The 20,327-nt window shown below is 50.8% G+C and overlaps 8 protein-coding genes across 9 annotated transcripts; 3 read left to right on the forward strand and 5 right to left on the reverse strand.

The window, feature by feature from the left end:
* Window positions 1-330: 330 nt before the first annotated feature.
* On the reverse strand, window positions 331-2,341 carry PV10_08658 (uncharacterized protein). Its single transcript, XM_016373707.1, has 3 exons — window positions 2,205-2,341; window positions 1,393-2,145; window positions 331-1,317 (listed from the first exon to the last, which is right to left on the reverse strand). The coding sequence occupies exons 1-3, from the start codon at window positions 2,259-2,261 to the stop codon at window positions 535-537; spliced, it is 1,593 nt and encodes a 530-aa protein (XP_016220618.1). The 5' UTR covers window positions 2,262-2,341; the 3' UTR covers window positions 331-534.
* A 573-nt stretch (window positions 2,342-2,914) lies between these two features.
* On the forward strand, window positions 2,915-4,005 carry PV10_08659 (uncharacterized protein; the record flags this gene model as incomplete). The annotated part of the gene is made up of 2 exons (XM_016373708.1): window positions 2,915-3,071; window positions 3,122-4,005. 2 exons carry the CDS (start codon window positions 2,915-2,917, stop codon window positions 4,003-4,005), a joined length of 1,041 nt encoding a protein of 346 aa, XP_016220619.1.
* A 208-nt stretch (window positions 4,006-4,213) lies between these two features.
* Window positions 4,214-6,090, forward strand: PV10_08660 (uncharacterized protein). Its single transcript, XM_016373709.1, has one exon. It carries the CDS (start codon window positions 4,302-4,304, stop codon window positions 5,742-5,744), a length of 1,443 nt encoding a protein of 480 aa, XP_016220620.1. The 5' UTR covers window positions 4,214-4,301; the 3' UTR covers window positions 5,745-6,090.
* Window positions 5,863-6,810, reverse strand: PV10_08661 (uncharacterized protein; the record flags this gene model as incomplete). Its single annotated transcript, XM_016373710.1, has 2 exons — window positions 5,863-6,355; window positions 6,434-6,810. The coding sequence occupies 2 exons, from the start codon at window positions 6,808-6,810 to the stop codon at window positions 6,037-6,039; spliced, it is 696 nt and encodes a 231-aa protein (XP_016220621.1). The 3' UTR covers window positions 5,863-6,036.
* A 356-nt stretch (window positions 6,811-7,166) lies between these two features.
* On the forward strand, window positions 7,167-9,122 carry PV10_08662. Of its 2 annotated transcripts, none has more exons than XM_016373711.1 (2): window positions 7,167-7,923; window positions 7,977-9,122. In XM_016373711.1, the coding sequence occupies exons 1-2, from the start codon at window positions 7,669-7,671 to the stop codon at window positions 8,865-8,867; spliced, it is 1,146 nt and encodes a 381-aa protein (XP_016220622.1). In that variant the 5' UTR covers window positions 7,167-7,668; the 3' UTR covers window positions 8,868-9,122. The 2 variants fall into 2 exon arrangements, with proteins under 2 accessions (XP_016220622.1, XP_016220623.1); XM_016373712.1 differs by having other exon boundaries at window positions 7,167-7,330.
* Window positions 9,123-12,600: 3,478 nt separating this feature from the next.
* Window positions 12,601-14,383, reverse strand: PV10_08663 (uncharacterized protein). Its single transcript, XM_016373713.1, has 2 exons — window positions 14,049-14,383; window positions 12,601-13,975 (listed from the first exon to the last, which is right to left on the reverse strand). Exons 1-2 carry the CDS (start codon window positions 14,229-14,231, stop codon window positions 12,902-12,904), a joined length of 1,257 nt encoding a protein of 418 aa, XP_016220624.1. The 5' UTR covers window positions 14,232-14,383; the 3' UTR covers window positions 12,601-12,901.
* A 1,331-nt stretch (window positions 14,384-15,714) lies between these two features.
* PV10_08664 (uncharacterized protein) lies at window positions 15,715-18,006 on the reverse strand. Its single transcript, XM_016373714.1, has 2 exons — window positions 17,717-18,006; window positions 15,715-17,660 (listed from the first exon to the last, which is right to left on the reverse strand). The coding sequence occupies exons 1-2, from the start codon at window positions 17,952-17,954 to the stop codon at window positions 15,916-15,918; spliced, it is 1,983 nt and encodes a 660-aa protein (XP_016220625.1). The 5' UTR covers window positions 17,955-18,006; the 3' UTR covers window positions 15,715-15,915.
* A 218-nt stretch (window positions 18,007-18,224) lies between these two features.
* On the reverse strand, window positions 18,225-20,252 carry PV10_08665 (uncharacterized protein). Its single transcript, XM_016373715.1, has one exon. It carries the CDS (start codon window positions 20,215-20,217, stop codon window positions 18,379-18,381), a length of 1,839 nt encoding a protein of 612 aa, XP_016220626.1. The 5' UTR covers window positions 20,218-20,252; the 3' UTR covers window positions 18,225-18,378.
* Between the last annotated feature and the right edge of the window lie 75 nt (window positions 20,253-20,327).

The raw sequence follows: 20,327 nt of genomic DNA on the forward strand, positions 1-20,327 counted from the left end.
ACGACAACGACGACAACGACGACAACGACGACAACGACGACAACGACGACAACGACGACAACGACGACAACGACGACAACGACGACAACGACGACAACGGAGGAACACCGTCGTCATCAAGCGGCAACCGAGTCCTGGCACGCAGTTCGGCTTTGCAGCTTCTTTTTTCAATCTTAGACGCCCAGCCGGGAGTCGATGAGGAAGAGGACTTAAAGATGTTCCATGCAGTCATAAAAGTGGTGTCACATCTACACACCTTCAACTACCACACCAGACGTGTGATCCGTCTTGCGTACGATGAGACGTTTTCACCGACGCTTGAGCAACGAGCAAGACTTGACCAGTGGGAGAATTAGTTGGAAATGATGTGTATCGAGGCCCCTCAATATCAAAGCTACACACCCTGCATCACATCTCTCGTTGTGATTGATATAGATTCATAATATCTTGCTATTGATGTCATCGTCTTGACATCTCAACAGATTACAGTCGTAAAGGAGAGGGCGAGAGTTCCATAACGCTGATTGAACCCTCCTACAAACTCGTTCCCCCGTTCCTAATCTCCTTCATTCGTGCAAACAAAATGTCATACCACGCCAGTTCGGGCGCCAAAAAATGTTCCAGACACGCCTGGGCCACCGATATGGGAAATCCGATAAAGTCACATCCGGAGATGCCCATGTCTGGGTGAAGAAAGTATTCAGCTGACTGAACGATGAGAAGTGCTTGGGGAGGGATCGGTCGTGTGAATGGGGCGGGCAAGGGACTGTCCCGCCTCCCATCGGTCTTTGGGGACGCATCCCAGGGAAGTGAGGCATCGAATCCTGCCTCGAGAAGTCGACGCTTGGCCAGCCACAGATTGCTGTGAACAAGTAGTGATCCTGTCCAGAACATGACTACTTGCTGCGCAATCTCGGCATCGGGAAAACAGAAAAAGTACCCGAATGCTAGATCCCTGATCGGACTGAATGTAGGTAGTCGAGAGTACACCGTTGAGCGCTCCGGCCAATACAGCTGACCTTGGTGATGGTGTTGGTTTTCCGATTCCAGGCTAACTAGCCAGTCCTCGAGCTCACATCTCAATTGGTGTGAGTCCTCGACCAGGCGTGCGAGGAGAGTTGTGTAATGGGCTTGCATCGCCTCCGTCACGCCCTCGCCTTGACCAGGGTACATTCGGTCAGTGAGCTCCATCAGGCCTGGGAGACGTTGTAGAATCTCAAAAAGTCGAATGTGAGTGGATGCTCGCTTCTTGTTGTGAATTGATGGCCATGGTGTATCGTCGATAATGGCTCTGCGGGCTCCGATTGCGGATATAAACTGGATACATATCAGTATTAGTCTGAGGGGGCCAAAGCTCGATTGTGTGAGGTTTTAGACAGCAGGCTTACTCACCTGGGCAGACCTTGAGCCTAGAAACAGCTTCTCGCTCAAAGGGTTGGAGAAGTTTCGCTTCCCGCGTAGCTTGATCAATGCCTGTGCGCCTCGAACATGAGAAAACCATCCATCTGCCTGTGTAGTAATGCCCTCCTGCGTCTCACCACGGAAATCCTGCCAGCCGATGAAGTATGGTTTCTCGAGGTTGCCGGCCTCGTACATCGTCAAGACCATTACAGCAGCGAGTGTTTGATCGTCGAGACGATGATCGATGTTCACAAGAGCTTTATTGATTCTTTGAATTGTTTTCACATAGAGCAGCCGGCCTTCCTGCAGAAAGCCTGGTCGGTGTTGGGACTGTGCAATGTGATTCAGAGTAAGTGCGGCTAGAGCATCGCCGAGTAGCGTACCCGTGGTCGGGGAACAAGCGGCTACATTCAGCCAAGTTGTCGCTGGTAATACAGCAAGGTCTGTCTCCAGGTGCAGCCATGTGCCAGACTCATGTGGCAAGTATTGCTCGAAGAATACTTCATATACTTGGTCTCGAAATGCGCTTTTCTGGAGAGAATGTGGTAGAACCTGTAGATGATATATCACTTCGGTCTCCCGGCTGGTGCTCCTCGGCCGGGGTGATTTGTTCGCTCTGCTGGTCAGGACACCCCGATTTTTAGCCCCAGGATCTTCAAAGCGTATGTTGAGCTCGGTAGAATATCCTTGACACTGGACGCCTCTTCGCAGGCATTGGCTACATGAGGGTCGTTTTTCGTCGCACTGTACATTGGTCTTAGTACATTTGACCACCAAAATTCCGCCATTGTCGTTAAACTTACTCCTTTGCGTCTAGCCTTGCAGTTGGCGCATGCCTTGGATCGAGGAACTCCAACCATCTCGTGTGCAACAGTGGTAAGTAGTCAGAGCCTGGCCACGACACTTCCGGATTCGTGCCATACCGCGACTATTTGCAGAGTCAAGGACACCACGATGGTGGAGAGTAACTGGGGAGCAATCCAAAGTTTGATAACAAGAGTTGTCGATCTTGTCCGAAATAGGTTCCATTCTTCGACAGTTGTGATTCGTGGTTTGTACCAACTACCCATGGGGTGGATCCTGCGATTGAATCAGTGATTGGCTGATTGAACTGCAACTAGGCTAACATCCAGTCATGACGACAAATGTACTCCCCTTGACTGGACTTGGTGGGAGTCTCCATGGTCGATGCTGCATCGAAGATTGCCGATTCCAACGTCTTCGCCTCACGTGCGATTGTATCTGACTTACATCACCACGAGTGTAAGGTCGAGATCTGCGTTTCCTACACCCCAGGCTTGAGATAACTTATTCATGAAGATGGGTCTTGCTCGTCAGCGATGGCGCGTTACCGCTTTTGGTTGTATCCAGCGCCGCAAGAATTGTTGCCTCGTCGGCCAGGTCTGAGAGGCAGTTGGAAAGGCATAAAAGCGAGCGATGCTTGCTCAAAATCCGACAATGCTTCGACCGTATGAGCAGCATTTCCTCATAACCTCATAAACAACTTGGAAACATGTCGAGCCCCACCACAATTCATAAAGAACCTGAACAAGGCTCTGTCCACTCTACCAGCTCCATCAAAAAGTCCTCTTCACAAACCGAACACCAGGGACGATTTCGAAAATTGTTTTCGTGGCTCGGATTCCAGAAAAACTACAATGTGCCATTGTGTAGGTGTAATGTGGCCACGATGATCGAAGGTCTGCTAACAAGTCATAAGTCATCATATTTGCTGGAGCGATGTTGGGATTCAGTCTGGCGAGGCTAGAATATCTTGACATAGGTGGCCGTTTCCGCAAAGGTTCAGCACCAGGAGAGTGGTATTGGTACCGAGGAGGTATTGGTCGCATTGGCATCACACTTCACCTTGCTGGCGTACTCCCTGCCGGTATTCTCATGATCTGGCAGTTTGTGCCTGCGATCCGACGGCGCTGGATCGCCTTCCACAGAATCAATGGCTATGTTGTGATCATGTTGTTGCTCCTGGGCAATGTCGGGGCTTTCATGATCATGCGTCATGCCTTTGGTGGCGATTTGTCTACCCAGGCGGCATCAGGATTTTTGGGAATATATACCACCGTTGGGATGGGACTGGCATATTACAACATCAAGGTGCTTCAAGTCGATCAACATCGAGCGTGGATGCTCAGAACAATGATCATGTTCGGCGTCATCATCACCACTAGAATCATAGCCATCATCACGGCGCAGATTACCACGGTGATCGGGTCTTACCATGTCATCATGAATTGCGGCGAGCTTGCTGTCATGAACGACTTTTCCTACCTATCGACCAACTATCCTCAATGTCTAGCAAATTCCACGATTGTGGAGGGAGTTCTCAATGTTGTCAAGGCCAAGTTTGGCGAGAATGTGGAAACGACTGGCGCGTCTTTACGGATTGGGTTTGGAATGGCATTGTGGTTGTCAATTGCGCTACATGGCATTGGAGCGGAGGTTTACCTCGCCCTCACCCCCCGAGAAGCGCATAGACTTAGGATGACGTCGTATGAGAAACAACTGGAGGCGGGAATGGCAAACCCAGGATCGGCTGGCCTGGTGGTTGAGAAATTTGGGGATGCCCAAGCCTGGATTCCACGTTGAAGGCGAATGAGGAAAGTAAACTGAGCATGTATCTTCTATGTCGACGTGAACATTTCATTTACACATGTGACAAAGATCCACACGTGACGGTTCAACACACGTGACTGGCTTCTGCCTGGCACGTGCCTGCAGATCTGCGGGGGAAGCCGGACCCTGAATCCGATTCTGTGTGGCAAACACAACATACAAGATACGTCGTCTGCGCCTCCAAGGTCATCATCGACCTCTATTCAGTCCCTTCTGTCCTCATCTCCATTTTCTAGATTTCTTTTCCATCTGCCTGGTGGGTAAACATCATGGCAAGCTCCGGAGGTCACCTCCTCGTCCCCAAGGCGTTGAGGTTGATCAGATTCGCCGTCGAGAAGGCTGGCAGGGTCATCCGTGACAAACTCCCAGAGGCTACTCGTACGATCGAGGTAGAGGCTCAACCAGCCTATGCTCGAGTCCAGAGACAACCTACCAGTCGTCTCACTCAAATCCGTCAAAGTCAAAGCCGTTATTACAGCACCAATCATGCATCCAAAGACACTGTTCGACATTACTCCTCTCGATCAGGCGCCAGTGGACCGATCTCCAGAACGTCCTTCCCTTCCTCCCGTACTGCAACGGCCGTTGGCAGATCCACCGGCCGGGTTCCCTTTGCATCTACCCTTCGACCAAGCCTGACTGGTGGCACGCTCTCCCGTTCCGCAGGCGGCTACGGTCTTGGAAGTGGCCGAGTGGGAGGTGCTCGATACTTCTCCCATGGACCAGCTGCTCCTGCACAAGTCGTCCAGAACGTGTCTCAAGCCGTACGGGCATTCTGGCTGTCTGGTCAAAAGGTTCGCTTTGATGGACACAATCAACGCACAGGCGAGAAGCGCTTCCGTGCTGTTTCTACCGCTCAAGAAGATGCAAGATACGCGATGGAATCTTGCCCCGCCGATGCTCTCGGCTCTTACATTGATTTCAAGGTCAATCCCACCATCACCGCTATTGGTCCTTTGGCTTCGGTCCCACGATCACCCTCTCCAGTCACCTGTGACTATGAGGCGGAAAAGGAGACTCTCAATAACCCCACGGTCATGTCCAACCTTGCCGTTGACTTTGCCCGTGCTCTCAAAGAACTGGCCGCCATCATGAACGATCTCAAGCACCTGGCAACTCTCGGAGATCTACCTCTTTCGCTACACAACAGTACCACGTTGCGGGTTCGCTTTCCCGGATGTGACGCGGACACTGTGGAGAGTCTCTGCCGTGAGCTGAACATCAAACGAGGGATTGTGGGACAAGACGAAGGCTTCGATGCCCATAACGGCACAGAAATGGCTCTCTTGTTCCCCTACGCATCAAGCAAGACACCGAGCGAACTTTGTCCCGAAGACGGTTATTATGGAAGACCCACGAAGCGAACCAAGCGTGATCGAGTCGAATGGCACGAGATGCTCACACCCCCTCGGCAACTCTCAGCGGGTTACTCTCACATTTCGGCAACCAGCAAATCTTCTCACCCATTCGAGATGATTGACGACGCCATGGGTCAGAACCCATGGATATCCTCTCCTTCTGGTTATTCGAGCCTTCATGAGAGTGAGCTTAATGGAGACGATAGCTATCAGGAAGATGCTGCCATGTACTTCTTTCAGCCACAGAGGGCATCATTATACGAACATGGGCCTTTGCCGGATGACGTGATTGAATATCAAGGTTTGGAAGGGGTGTATCGCTTTATCGAGGAATGCGATCGGGCACGGTCTTGAGTTTGTGCCTTTGGCTCGAATTCGACCTGTCTTGAATGACCAATGACGCCATGGTCGCGTGGAAAGCAGATGACACAGGAGGACAGGCACCTTCATTTCTGTCCCGAATGAATATCACACCAGTTATTGTTTCATTTGTCTTTTGATATTTTGCAGAAAGAGCATCATCAGCGAGCCTCAGAATGAATGACATCCACTTATCACAAATGCCATAATGATTCATGCCTAATATTGTGTTGCTCTCGTTGATCTCCTTCAGGCAAATCCTGTACATGAACTCTCTTGGGGTGATTTAGCGACCCGAGTCGTGTGAATTAGCATCATCGATGCTGGTTGTCCTCGCGGCAGTCTGCACTTTCGCTCGTAGGTCATGATTCTCCTTGAGAACCTCTTCGTTCTTGTGCTTGAGCTTCTCGATTTGTTTTTGTAGGGCAGTCATCTCCTCTTCTGCACCAGCGGAAATCTCCCCAACTATCTTGAAGACACGCCACAGGCGGAGGATGATCACCAAGGACCCCGCCTGTTCCATGGGATCAGTGATGGTGAGTTCAATGACGAAAGCGCCGATGACGACAATAGCATCAAAGGCGTGAAACCATGATAGAAAGTAGCTGATTGTCCGCGAATTAGCCAACGAATGATAAATATCTTGGAGAATTGGGAGCCGAAGAGCTACAACCTGAACTCACCGTGGTCCAAAAGCAATCAGACGAGCCAGTAACTCCGCCATAAACAACGAACAAAATGCTAAACTAAGATGGGCCAGGCCTTCGATGGCCTGGGTCCATGTCTCGACATCGAAGCCTTCATCGTATCTGTGCTCGCAGAGATGCAGTTCTAGCAGGAATGTTGCAAAGATGGAGCAAATGTCGAGGATCACGAGAACGAGGACAGAGTAGTGGCACCATTTACTGCTTAGAAATCGTTGTGAATAGCTCCGGACTTGCGCCAGCCGGTTGTTTTCATGTGCCTGGTGATTGATGAATGGGAATAGTCGTTGCCGCCATCTGGTGCCTGGCTTCGAAGGCGACTCGTGGGCGACAGGATCGGATTCAATATCCCCCATGGAGGTCACCACGACGCTGTTAATGGGAGTTCTCGAGATTCAGTTCCATGAGGAAGGCGCATGACTTAGTGTGCTATATAAGTGTTGTTTCAAATAATTTACATAATAGACAATGCATCTAGAATGACCACTTTCAACGAGGCCAAGGCAGCCAGTGGGATTATGGAATCTGAGCATGGGCCCATAACACGAATTGAGGAGACCAAGAACCCAACCATAGGTAAGACGCCTCATCTTTTGCCCGAAGTATCCGTGTCAGGGAGCTCTCCAACCGCCGTTGGTCTCGGCGCAATGTCCATTGTTCTCAGACTAGTCAAAACCATCTTGATTGCCACTCTTCCACCCATTAAATCAAAAGAAAACACAAGCTGCTGCTCGCTGTCGCTTGCTCTAAGCCATGGTTCGTGTGGCAGTCGCTGGTGGCACATCCCCGACATTGGGAAGGAGCATTGTAACTGCCATTCTTGAAAATGGCAGGCACGACGTGGTCATTCTTTCCAGGAAGGTGCCAGATCGAGAGGTAAGAGACACACCAAACTGCACAAATCTTCCTTTTCCTGTTCTCTTTTCTCTCCTCTTCCTCATTTCGGGCCTTCATCAGACCCAAAAGGCACTGCTTCATCCCAATGTTCCTGGACTGCTCCTCCGTCCTGCCCCTTGCCATTTCGATCCTCAAACCACCCTTAACTGCCTTCAGGCAGCCGAAGCAAGAAAGGCAGTCTCAGATGGTTGATACCTGGCACCGGTGACAACGAGGCGGGCACATCAAAGGCCGTACAATGGTTGATAACGAGGCCTGGATTATCCTCATTGTGGTTTTTACAGTCGCCATCATTCTTACCTTCATTTGGTGCTTGAATGGTTACACTTTTCGCTTCAGCAACCATTTCTCTGCTCAGCGATTTACTTCTCTTACTCCCCGACCCACGTCATCCGAGCTTCCGAGACAATCTGATGATTTCCGCCCACCATCCTCACCGTCTACAGCTGTGGCACCTACATCCACCGCCACTCCCTTCGCTCTCCAGCGTCCTCCTCCTGTCTAGTACGGCAGTCCTTGGTTCCTTTGACCTCAAGACGATGGATCCCCTGGATTTTCAGTTGGCGCCCCATGTTTGGCTACTCCATGTTGAAATTTTTTCTCTCAAACTGACAAAAGACTGCAGTCTGCTCCTACCGAAGCGTACGGTGCTCCAATTGCCTATGTCGATTACTCGTCCGGACCATCCCTCACTGCTGCTCTTCAAGGGTGCCAAATTGTCATTTCAGTGTTGAAGATTCTCGACCCTCAAGCGATGATCGACACCCATTTGGCACTCCTAGCAGCATGCGTCACAGCAAAAATATCCCGTTTCTCCCCATCCGACTGGTCACTGGGCCCTCTCTCCCACAGCCAGGTGGATCTACTAGAAAGCAGGAACCAGCTCTGGAAATCGTGCTCGGAATTGGCTGCTGAACATGGAATTTATTGTGCCGATTTCCAGAATGGAGCATTCATGAACTATTTTGCCCAAGGAAAGAAGTTTCCCAACGATAAAGAGGGTCAAGCCGAGGAAGCCTATGCTCTCGGGGGACTGAAAGATGGCATGATGCTCAAGTACATCAACCTACCCTCTCAGAAACTGATCATTCCACTTACGAGTGACGGGACACCTAGCCTGATAACAATGACCCTCCTGGACGACATTGGAAAGTTTGTTGCCGCAGCCATCGATTTACCCCCCGAACAATGGCAAGGCCATCTCAGCATGGCGGGCGATACCTTTACGTATGAACATGTATACAGCCTAATGCAGGACCAGGGCTTAGTGCTTCCGCATGAAACTACGACCATCGACCAATGTCAAACACTCATTGACGACCTGGACAAAGCACTCACCCATCACTTCAGCCTCGAAACCCTGATTGAGAAAATGGTTGCGCAGATGATTCAAGTGCATTGTAGAGGCGAAATCGGGGGTGGGCAACTGCAACCAACTTTGAACCAGCTCTGCCCAGAGGTTAAATCGACCACCATTGCTGAGTATCTTCAACGGGTGTATCGATCAAGAACTTGAAGTCTGACCAGGCGTGTATACATACTGACATTCATGGATTCATTTTCATTATCAGCTTTGCAGACCAGAAAAGAAAACTTTACATCCACATTAGTTCGTTCTTCATCCAGCAGATGGCGAGCTCATGTCGTTCTGATCACCAATTTGCCCGGATACGCAAGGAGGCCTTGGTAATATCCGCAATGGCCGGACAACCAGCCAAACCCATACAGGTCTTGAGTTCCACCCTGAGAATGCCCAACACAGCTTCTACACCCTGCTGTCCGTTACATGAGAGGCCCCATAGGGCAGGTCGCCCTGTCCATACAAAGTTGGCTCCCAAAGCCAGCGCTGGAAAGACGTCAACTCCGCGCCGGATCCTACTATCCATGTGAACAGGGATTACTCCATGAACAGCAGCCACGACCTCAGCCAGTGCATCAATGGTTGCCACGGCCCCATCAAGCTGTCGCCCACCGTGATTGCTCACAATGATGCCGTCGACTTGATGCTCGACAGCCAGCTTTGCATCTTGGTGGTTTGTCGCAACCAAGGACTGATTTCTCCCCATTCCAGACTTGAGTCCACGACGAGTCTTGATTCCTCTCCCATCCAGGTGCAATCGGTTTGCTGCTGCCCTGAGGTTGCAGTATTTGGGACCCCATCGAGATGGCCTCCATGAAATCCGGCGCCAGAGGCCGATTCCTGATCTCCGTCATCCGTCGAACGTATACTGTGTCGACGGTGAGCATGATTGCTTCATATCCTTCTTGTTCTACGCTGTGCAACAGCCTCTTGGTGACATCTCGGTCCTCGAACACGTCAAGTTGGAAAAACCTTGACGCTATTTCCTCCCGCCGACTTAACCTCCTCTGGAGAGCAGGCTACATCCGAGGACGCCATGGTAGTTGCCATAGACACACCCATGGTGGTGCCGCAACTATTCGCCACTCTCGCTGTTGCAGCCTCTCCATCGACGTAGGCCAGGGCAGTTTATGCCACCCTGATGGTGCTATACCGACCGGAAGACTCAGCTTTTGACCCAACATTGTCACTGATCTGTCAACCTTTTCTACATTTCGCAGTGCCCTTGGCCGCAGTCGATATTGCTCATACGCCGCAAGGTTCTCTCGCACTGTGGAATCATCTCCTGCACCATGTTCTCAATAGTCCCAGGTCACCTTATCAACTCTTTTTTCCGCCGCGGCCTTCAAACTCGGCCAACGATAGGAGGAGTGGATCTCAAGGCATGAATGCTTAAAATGAGTGAGTGACTGAGTTTCCTTTGCTAAGGTACTTAATTACCTACACAGGGTTCCGTGGATGGACTTTGGAGAACGATTCAGTGGAAATACTTTGGAGAACTAGGTATTCAGTGGAAGTCTTAATTGTACTACTTCAAACTTCTATTATGTTGGGTACTTAGGGGGACCTCTAGTAATCGAGGCAAACGATAGTTCCAAATCCTCAATATATCCGATGGTCGTCGGAAGTAGACGTTCTTGGCATCGGATGTATCGAGGCGCGTTGGGGGTATAACTAGTACGATATTGATTGGGTGAAACGAGAATGGGTCAAGAAGACCCCTCTCGAATCTATCACAACGGTGAGCTTATTTGAGATTGTGAATGATCCGCAAGTGTCCGTGATTTACGCGACACCATTGCCTCTTACGCAAATCGTACCCGAAACGGTTGCGATTCGTACAGTGGGGGTGTCTGGCACCTAGGTCTCTATCCCACATGAATAGGTAAGTACCAGGATATGAGTGATGTGTTTAATGAAAATGACACTGCATCGGCAACGTTGCGGGGGAGAGTCACAGCGACATTGGCTGCCGCGTTTTGTATATGCAGAACTGAGGAACTTGGAGGCTCGCTTAAGGTTGGCGACGGAGCGGGGAGGTAGATCATCATCGAGTGACAACTAGGTATCTACTAAGTAGTCATCAATGAGTTCGTCGGCAGCTTGGTGGCAGGAAGAAGGGACCTATATTATCATCACAAAGGAGCGCAGCACTACGTTCCGGGTACGCTGACCGGACGATAATGATCCCTTGACACGTCTGCAACGACCACATCTCAAATGGCCTGACTCAGTGTGGCAGACGGCAGCATCATCCCGAACACCAATCGCCCGAACACAAACAGTATGTAAGTAGGTACCTACCTAGGTAAGTACCTTATGTACCCGAACAAATCCAGCGGCATGCAAAGGCTGAGTGAGGAGGGACGAAGGGGCCAGCCACAGGAGGAGCCGTACCATGCAAGGCACCCTTGCAATTGCTTCTGAGTCAACTCCTCTTCGTGCCGTTGGCCAATTTCTGGACTGCCTTTGGAATTGACGATTGGCCTGCCACCGCCGCAGCAACCGAGGACATGTTGGTGAAGTCACAGCACACTGCAGTGGGTAGGTAGGTAAAGTAAGTAGTACCTAAGCGGGCAAGATAAACAGTATTTGCATAAACTGGAACCAAAGTGGTAGGGTTCATACTTTATTTGCTCGCGTCCCAGTCAGGCAAACATCGTATCGTCGCTGCTGGGATTGACAGCTTGCAGCCATGGGGCAGTAGGTAGGTACCTAGTAGGTATGTATGTTCGTACGTTGTTGACTATACAATGTAGACACTAGCGTTGTTGTGAAGAAGAGAGAGTCTGTGTTGTGTAAAAAAGAGAGAGTCTTCTGGAGGGGCAGATCTCCAGCCAGATCAATAAATGGAGAGAGGAAGGTGCACCTACACTTTCCTCAGTACTCGAAGTTTTTTCTCTTGTTCATGGAAGGCGCGCGTCCCTCGACGGTCGCTCCTTCCTTGCTCAAAAACCGCACCTTCTTCATCTATTTCCATAAGATACCACGTCTCCTACCTTGTTGAGTCTAGTGTGGATGTGAATTTAAAGTTTGCCGAGGTTGTTCCGTTGGGTTACCAGAAATCCGTTGTAGGCATGTTCTGAGGGCCAGTTCTTTGTTTCTGAGCGGAGGTGCTTCACTCCTATTATTCAACCGTGAGTGACTGGCCAACTTGATTCTCTATACCCGAGGGCCTGCCCGGTTTCCCGCCGGTTTCCCGCTTCCTTGGACGGGGGCGGATCGATGAAACAACCCAATGACATCTCTTCTGGAGGTTCAGGCCAGCCTTAGTAAGGTAGGTAGGTAAGTACTTTAGTATTTGAGTACCTCCCCTTATCAATTAGCACCTCTGGCTCACTGCTACCATTGAATTCCATCTTGACCTTCAGCCGAGCGTCGTGGCTCATACCGGCAACCTATGGTGTAGTCTTGATCTCGAGGGCGCGGAGAATGGCGACAAGTTGACTAGGAATGTGTTAGGACTTAGGTAGTTGAACCAGGCTGACACCTATAGCCTCATGACGCTACCTGTATAAAATAAAGTTGCAATTGCCGTGGGAAAACAGAACTCGAACATGGTGGGAAAAGGGACCTTCTCTCCTTAGTTCTCTAGGTAGGGTACTTACTTAAGGTAGTACCTACCTGCCTCCATACCTATAGGTGTTACTAAGTCCACCCGGATCAAAGCGATTTCATGAGGTTCAGCTCAGACTTAAACGAAGTCAACGTGTTCTCCGCTGGGCAGCTTATCCTTAGTCGTCGTAAGTACTTTCACATGGATGTTCACACATGTGGGAGTACGGAGAGTATGGAACATCCACCATAGTCGGTATACGAGTAAAGTACCCGTAAGTAAAGTGTAGGTCACGCACGTCACATGTGATGCGGCAGAAAAAAATGAATCAAGGTGGTGTCCAAAATGATACCAAATGCTACTGAAAAATAATGTTTTGGCGCTCAGAGTCATCCCTACTGACTTTGTTGAAAAGAGGAAAACGGAGCTGGCTGGTGAATGGCAAGCTGGAGTGCGATTCTGTGGCACCTAGAGTTGATCCGCTTGGAGCGTGTGTCGCATTGTTGGCATCGTCAGTCTATTATAGGGGGGGCGATGTGTTACGTCCATGTCATGTCCATTGCCATGGTCAGTCGACGACAGACGGACGGACCGAGGGACATGGATCTCAGAAGAATGACTTAACCAGATCAGGTCATTCTTCTGCCCATCTTCTTTCACGAAGAGGCATTTCCTCGCCTTCCTGGGCGCGGCTTCCAGACTCCTCTGCCCGCCAGGCAAAGTACTCGTCTAAGCGGACTTCGGCATATGAAGCATAATCGAAGTCGATCTGGGAAATGGTGGCCTGGATGAGGGCCCAGATGCCCCAGTACAGGCCGGGCATACCACGCCAACGATCAATCTCGTCAAAGAGAATCTGGTGCATGTTTTCGGGGACGGGCTTGTCGCTGTGGGCATTGTACGAGGCGAGGTATTGTTGGATGAATCCACGACGGACAGACCTGGTGGGGAGCATGTTATAATCACAATCATAACCACCCCATTCGGCAAAGTGGTTGGCAATGTCGAAGCTTGCAGGGCATGGCGTGGCATACTCGTAGTCGATGAAGGAAACTCTCAGGTTGCTATCCGACTGACTATCGTGGGCATCAAGCGGCAACATGATCACATTGGCACTCAACAGGTCACAATGCCCAAACACAAACCCGTCAGCGCCCGGACCTCGTTGATTGTCCAGATCTTTGAATGATCGATCAAGTTCCTTCTGGAGGATTTGTTTCCTGGCCTTCTTTTTTAGGGTGTCTTGCGGCAAGGCACTAACCCATTTTTGCATGACCGACCAGCAGTTCGGCACTGGCTTTCTGGAGAGAAGAGCAGATTGTCCATTGACGCCGTTGAGAGCGGGGTTATGGGATCCATTGGTGCCATTGCTCCCGTTTTGGACGGTGGATTTGGAGGCGACAGCGTGGATGGGCAGTCGAGAATGCCACTCTCCTAATCGTTCGGCGACGGCACGCCAGACGGGTTCTCGAATGAGATCTTTGGGCGTGCAGACTTTTCCAATGATGTATCTGTATAGCAGGCCGTTGTTGAATCGAGCGAGCAAAGTCGGAGCGAGGCCAAACTGGGCACACAAGGCGTGGGATGTGGCCTCGCGGTCTCGATCGATGATGATATCTGTGTTGTTGCCGTAGGCGCGCAGGAGGACGGAGTCTTCGTCGATTTCAGTGCTCGTCAGGCCCGGGATATGTTTGGAGATCTTGAGTAACTGCGGATCGAATATAAGGGTGAGCACGTGCCCGCACAGGGCGGCTTTGTGGTTGTGGGAAAGGTAAACTCACATTATTGGTGATGCCATCGGTGAATTTGATAATTTCAATCTTTCCAGGAGCGTCCCGCCATTTAGACTGTATTCTATACACGAGGTCGAGGGCAGAGGACTCTGAATCTTGGGGGTTGAATGATGCGTCAATGTGTAGTAGCTGCGGGCTGTGGCCGTTGGAATTAGTGGTGGTAGACACCATGGTCAAGCATGATCTGATGGAGGGTAAATTGCATGCAGGGTTAGGGGTAGCAGAGCAAGCGCATGAACATGAATTGAGAGGAGGGATATTGTTAGGAGGGAGAATAGTGAGGATCTATGAGGTGTCCAGATCGAAGGAGAAATGGAAAACAGGATAATGGGGAATTGGAATGGAGGGTGGAAGGAAATGGGACATGTGCGTTGATTTGGTGTGGTTTGGGACTGACGTTGGCCCTGGGTGGTCGCTTTGACGCCAAACCCCAACAAGGATGATGGGGGACGACGAGGGCATGGATGGGCATGGATGGGGGAGGACACGAGGGGACTCTGTGCTGCTTGGACAGCTTTGGAAAGGATCAGAGGCTCCGACCCCTCTATTCGGTACTACATCCACCGATCTATTCTTATTATATTTGTTGGATACATACTATCAGGGACTGTGGTATGAAACTCTTAACTTGGATCAGATATTCACAAGTCCAAGAACCTGCAGTAGGTAGAAATCTTTGTTGATGTTGCACAGTGTCCCAGCTGTGAAGATTGGGTGAGGATACCTGAATTCATGCCTAGACGGGTACCTGCCTTCCCTTAGGTGCTCGGACACGAGCGGGTGGCGCCCCAAGTTGGTACCTGTCTATGCCTCTGAGGAACCCAGCATCCAGCCTATCTATTCATCAGCTATCGCAATACCTTGAGAAGTCCAAATTCAACAATCTATTCCGAGGCAGAGAATGGCACTTGATACCTTGCCTCTTTTACTTCCTCACCGCCCTTACTCTTCTTAAACTTTAGATGGATCAGTACTTTGGTCCAGGGACATTACCCCTCTACCCTCTACGGTCAGGTGGGTGGGTTTCCCCATTTGCATGGCGTGGGGCCCCTCGGCCGTAGTTCTGGGCTTCCATTCCCGCCCATCAACGGGAGCACCAGGAACCCGCAAGCCCCTCTTCCACCTTTCTTGGGTCTTGTCAGTAGGTACCTACTAGGTAGGAGGTAGGTAAACAACTGTGTAACTGCTGTCGGAATTGTCCAACACGCCTAGGTACTGAGGTAGACACCCACGCACCCTGTTTGTAGGGGTCCTCTCGGTACTGAATGCTAGCACTGCTAGGGTGCGCTGGTGACGTGCCAGCGTGCCACGGCATATGCGCCAGCGCCACTTGCCAGGTACCGTGTGCCAGGTCATGTTAGCTAGGAGCACCCAGGCGATTTTCAAGCTTTACACGTCATCCACCTCTTGGCTTGCCAGGTACCTGACAACTGACCAGTACGGGTGAACCACTCGTGACCATTCTTATTGACTGCCGACACACCTCCGCATAGAAAGACGTATGATATACGGGTTACTCACCTTGGCCCCGCCACATCTAACTGGAAGCAGACAGCCCCCTACGACTCGATACGTATGTACATCAGCGGCATTTACATACTGTATCGGTCAATTGATTCAAGTCATATGTAATACTGGGTCGATTTCGGCATTTCATTGTATGTCGTGAAAAGACCTGCGTCCACTGCCAGGCACCCTCGGTCCCTCAGCCTGGTTGGATGTCCATGGGACATATACAAAACATTTATACCTTGATATCGAAGGAAGGTACTTATGCAAAATGAAATTGCTCTCATGATCCCTTTAGACCGTTGACCTTTTCCTCTTCTCTATCCGCCTCCCAGAGAGTTTTAATCTAGGAGATCTTCTCGAGAATAATCTTCGAGCCCACCTTCTCGCTGTCCAACTTGCTCTTGTCTTTTCTCAATCGATCCACCACTTCTTGCTTTCTTGCAAATCCTTCCGTCTCCAACAGGGCCACCACAACAAACGAGTTCGCTCCATTGGCCCAGTTGACCAGTTCGTCCTCTCCTTGAGATACGATTGCATCGTACAGAATGTTGTGGAAATCTACAGGTGGGTCATATTTGACGATCGTTTTTGTGCTCTTGTCGAATCGGCCCCCTTGAACCAGTGCTTTCAGCATACGCCCAACCGCAGGGCTTGAAAGAAGAGGCTTTCCAGCTTCTGCACCTTCCTTGACAATCTTGGACTCTGCGTCGTCGGTTGTATTGCTGAGCTGAGCGACCGCTTCGAGAGCTGCCTGCTTATCACCGATAGCTCCAAACAATGTCTCGGTAATGAATTGACAACCCAAGTTTGATGATGCTAGAAACTTCGCATGACTTGCAATAAGATCGAGCAGCGGTTGCGAAATCTGTTTGACAAGTTCTTTTCGTCGAGTCTCAGCGTCCTTCTTGGATGTCTCTGCACGAATCTTGTGAACGTCTTCACGTAGGCGGATAACGTCGTCATTGACGAACAACCATTTCGGTGGGTCTGCGCTCATGAGATAAAGGAGAGAAACACGGCCCGTCAAATGTTCCGTCAATGCCACGAGAGCTTCATCTGCTGCTTCGCCGAGGTCCCGAGAAAGAAGCTCCGCAAAGATAGCTTTGCCAGTCATGACCGTGTCATCGATGACATCGTACGCGGTCATCAGCACGGTGTGGCCGTAAAGGTCTTCCGCCAGCAGTCGAATGTGGGTCTTAAAGAACCGCAGGATTGTTCGTCGGCCTTTAGAACTTTCATGTGCCAGAGCAAGGCAAACCAGGCGAGATCCAGATTTGGTAAATGCCAGGTTTTTGTAGCAATCTCCCTCTTCATCATCCCGCAGCATCTCGAGAAACTCGGTGATCTCAGGGCTTGCAGGCTTGCAATTCAAAAAGTACTGCAGAAGGGCGTCATGGAGGATGGTGAAACCGGTGGTCTTTTTCTGGACCAGCTGGTTCGTCATTTCTTTGAGATGCTGCATGATCGGACCACGCTTCTCGGGGTTTTGTGCTAGGATATCGGACAGGTCGCCCGTCACCTCTCCGTCCGATTTGCTCTTTCGGTTGTCGGTAAATACAACAAACTCTGGTCCATACCATTCTCGAAGTAGCACGGCCTTCTGCGACTTGGTAGCAATGCTTCGATAGATATCATCCACGATCCAGCTAGCCTCTGGATGGCGAATGAGGCGTTTGACATGTCCGTAGAACTCTTCCACAACGGCATTCTTCACCTCGTCGTCGTTGACAACCATCTTGGCAATCAGAAATTTGGCATACTTGGATTCCGCCAACTCTCGATAGCTGCCCCTCAATTCCCCGGCGATCTGTTTTCGCTGTTCAGGTGTGGCGTATTTCAGCGCACACTGAATCACTCGTACCGAGTCATGCTTGAACACAAAGTCCTTGACTCGTCCAGATATTATCTCAAAGAGTTCCTTGACTAGGGTCTCACGCTCTTCTTTGGGGACATGGGACTTTCGGCGTAGTCGTTCCCAGATTTTCTTCGATCGGAGAATCAAGTCGGCGTTTGGTTTGGCCGCCTTTCGTTCTTGTGCGAGGGCTTTCTGCTTGACGTGAGATTCGCGAGAGGTGGTTCCTCCTGCGCCTGGTAAAAGGTCAGCGACTCTGGGTTGAAGGCTGATGAGGGTAGAAGAATCTTACCACCTAGATAGGGCTCAGAAGGCGCTGAAAATTTCTTATTCGGGGGCCCATGGCCCTCCTTGTTTCCCCCATAATTTTGTTTGGGATACTTGTGCCCTTTGCTTTTGTCAAAGGGAACAAAGTCGTCCTGTGTACCAAGTGATGGGGCCTTGCCGGAACCATTAGCGAATTTGGCCTTCTTTGAAGACTGACCGTCGCCGATATCGCTCGGTCGTTTTGTCCCAGCCATCTTAGACATGGCAGATTTTCATGTGGTAAAGCTGGAAACACTGGTGATCTCAACTGGCATGTACTGACATATAAGCAGAAATCATCCGTGCCAGCAGCCAAACTTTTTTTCCAGGTTGGAGACGCAGTCGGCGGTGGAGTCTCTGAATCTGCCGCTCCAACTTCTTTAGCGTCTTGGCATATATGATACGGCGGAGTATATGGCCTTCTACGTAGCACTTCCACAAGCATCAGAATCACGCCTACGACTACGGGATACAGATGATCCATCGCTATAATAGGTACCTATAGGTAGGCTGAGAAGCAATCGAATTGCTTAGTCGCTCAATAACGCAACGCTAAAACGCTCTAACACAAATACAGGAGCCATATAATCGCCTGAGCAACATCATACCTGGCCTGTGGTGCCTGCTGAGATGAGTTCTGCTCGATTCCTATCCTGACGATGAAGTATTTGTCTCGGCGATGGCGTCGTCCGGCATCTGACTTCGATCATGATCCTCTAGTGGGCTTTGAGTCTGGCGAGTCGGAGGCGACTTGGTTGGCCCGGCAGGAGGTGCAGGCGCTGGGCCCGATGGAAATCCAGGTTGCGGATGGGCAGGGAAAGGTCCGGGGGGTGGCGGGGGCCTTGCCCCGGCTGGAGCAGGTTGAGGCCATTGAGGAGGAGGGGGCGGATACTGATACTGAACCGAAGCCATCTGCGGATAGAAAGTATATCCAGCTTGTGGTGCGTTTGGCGGCCGCTGCAGCTGCTGATGCGCAGGAGAATAATTCCCTGGTGGGTATGATGGACGTTGGGTAGACGTATCCCATCTGATAGGAGTAGAAGAAGATTGAGTCTTCTCCCTCTCCAGATCTTGTATCCTGGAATGCGCAGCTTCGAGTTGCGCCCGAAGAGCTTCGAGTTGCGAAGCCGCGTCAAGAAAAGGAGGGACCTCATGGGGTGCAGCAGGTGGTGCAGCAGGCGGTGCAGCAAATGGTTCGGCAGGACTAGAGAGATAAGACAGCATGGCGGCCCGAGGAAGAACAGGTCCAGAGGGTTCGTGAGAGCCTGGAGTAAGGCGCTCCCGCCGCTGAGATCGCTTTTTCGGTCTGTCAGGCGGCGGACCCCAGTTCAACGAGTTGCCAGACATGAATCCAGACATCATCCCAGGGTAGAGATGCTTTTGGGGTTTAGATCGCGCCGCATCCGTCGACGAATCATTCTCGACTCCGATAGATGGCTCCTCAGTGGCTGTATCTGTTGGTGGATTATTCAAGGCTTCGGGCGACGACTCGTTAGCAACGCGGTCTGCGGAACCAAGAAAATCAAACAGAGGCTGCAGGCTGCTCTCTCGTGGCTGTGGCTGCACGTCGTCGCTCTCGCTCTGAGGCTGAGGCTGAGGCAGAGGCTCTGTAGCGCGTCGTTTCTTAGCTGGTGCTGCTTTGGTCTTTGGCGTGGAAGTCTTGGACTTGTAACCCCTAACTTTGGTCAGAAGCCCGGGCTGATAGATCTCCATCAATTTTCTCCTCTTGCTGTCCCTTCTTGGTGGCGGTGCTCGTTCATCATAGGTTTTATGCAACGGTATATGCTTGTAATGAACCTCGAGGCTCATTTTGGTGACGGAGAACTTAATACAGGCGTTACCTTGGCAGTCATAGACCTGCTTGCGGATTTTGACACTGTTTCGAACCATGGCTGCCCCTTCGTTGGCTGCTCTTCCCTTGTTCAAGATCGAGTCGTTACAATAGTAACTGAATCGATTGGCCTTGTCTTCGCGGCTCAGCCAGCTATTGTGGAAACTGTACCGATATCCGTCCGCTTGTTGAACCGCCTCAGCGAGGGCTTTGGAAATCAGTCGTTGAACTTCGGCCTGTTCCTTTGGCTCTTTGGACTCATGCAGTGCATCCATGGCGCTTACCGCGGTCTTCTTGAATGGACTGTAGATGTGCTGGATCCGCTTCCCTGGCTCGTGAGGCGGAATCTCTTCCCGTTGCGGCACCAAAAAGGCGGCAGTCATGGGGAAAGACATGACAACCGTAGTATGCTCTGGCTGCTCAACTGGCTGGGCTAAGTAATCCTTCAATTGACTGATCATGTCCTCGACTTTTTGGCATTGAATATTGACAGACTTGCCAAGTGGGTCCTTCGCGTGGCGCCCTCGACGAACAGATGAAGTCCTCACAGGCACTTGAGGCTGTGAATCTTTTTCATGCTGGTCGGCACCTGGGACAATCTCGCTACTTGCAGGAAGAGATGTGTTGTCCACAGACTCTGCGTCCGGAGTCTCCATGGGAATGTTGAGACGTCGATGGGGTGGACTCGCATTAGATGGGTTTTGCAGGAAACAAGAAATACGCATGGGGCGAAGGTCGTGACGCGACGATTATAACTTATTAGGCC

The sequence above is a fragment of the Exophiala mesophila genome, assembly GCF_000836275.1.
Source record: "Exophiala mesophila strain CBS 40295 unplaced genomic scaffold supercont1.6, whole genome shotgun sequence".
Classification (NCBI taxonomy): domain Eukaryota; kingdom Fungi; phylum Ascomycota; class Eurotiomycetes; order Chaetothyriales; family Herpotrichiellaceae; genus Exophiala; species Exophiala mesophila.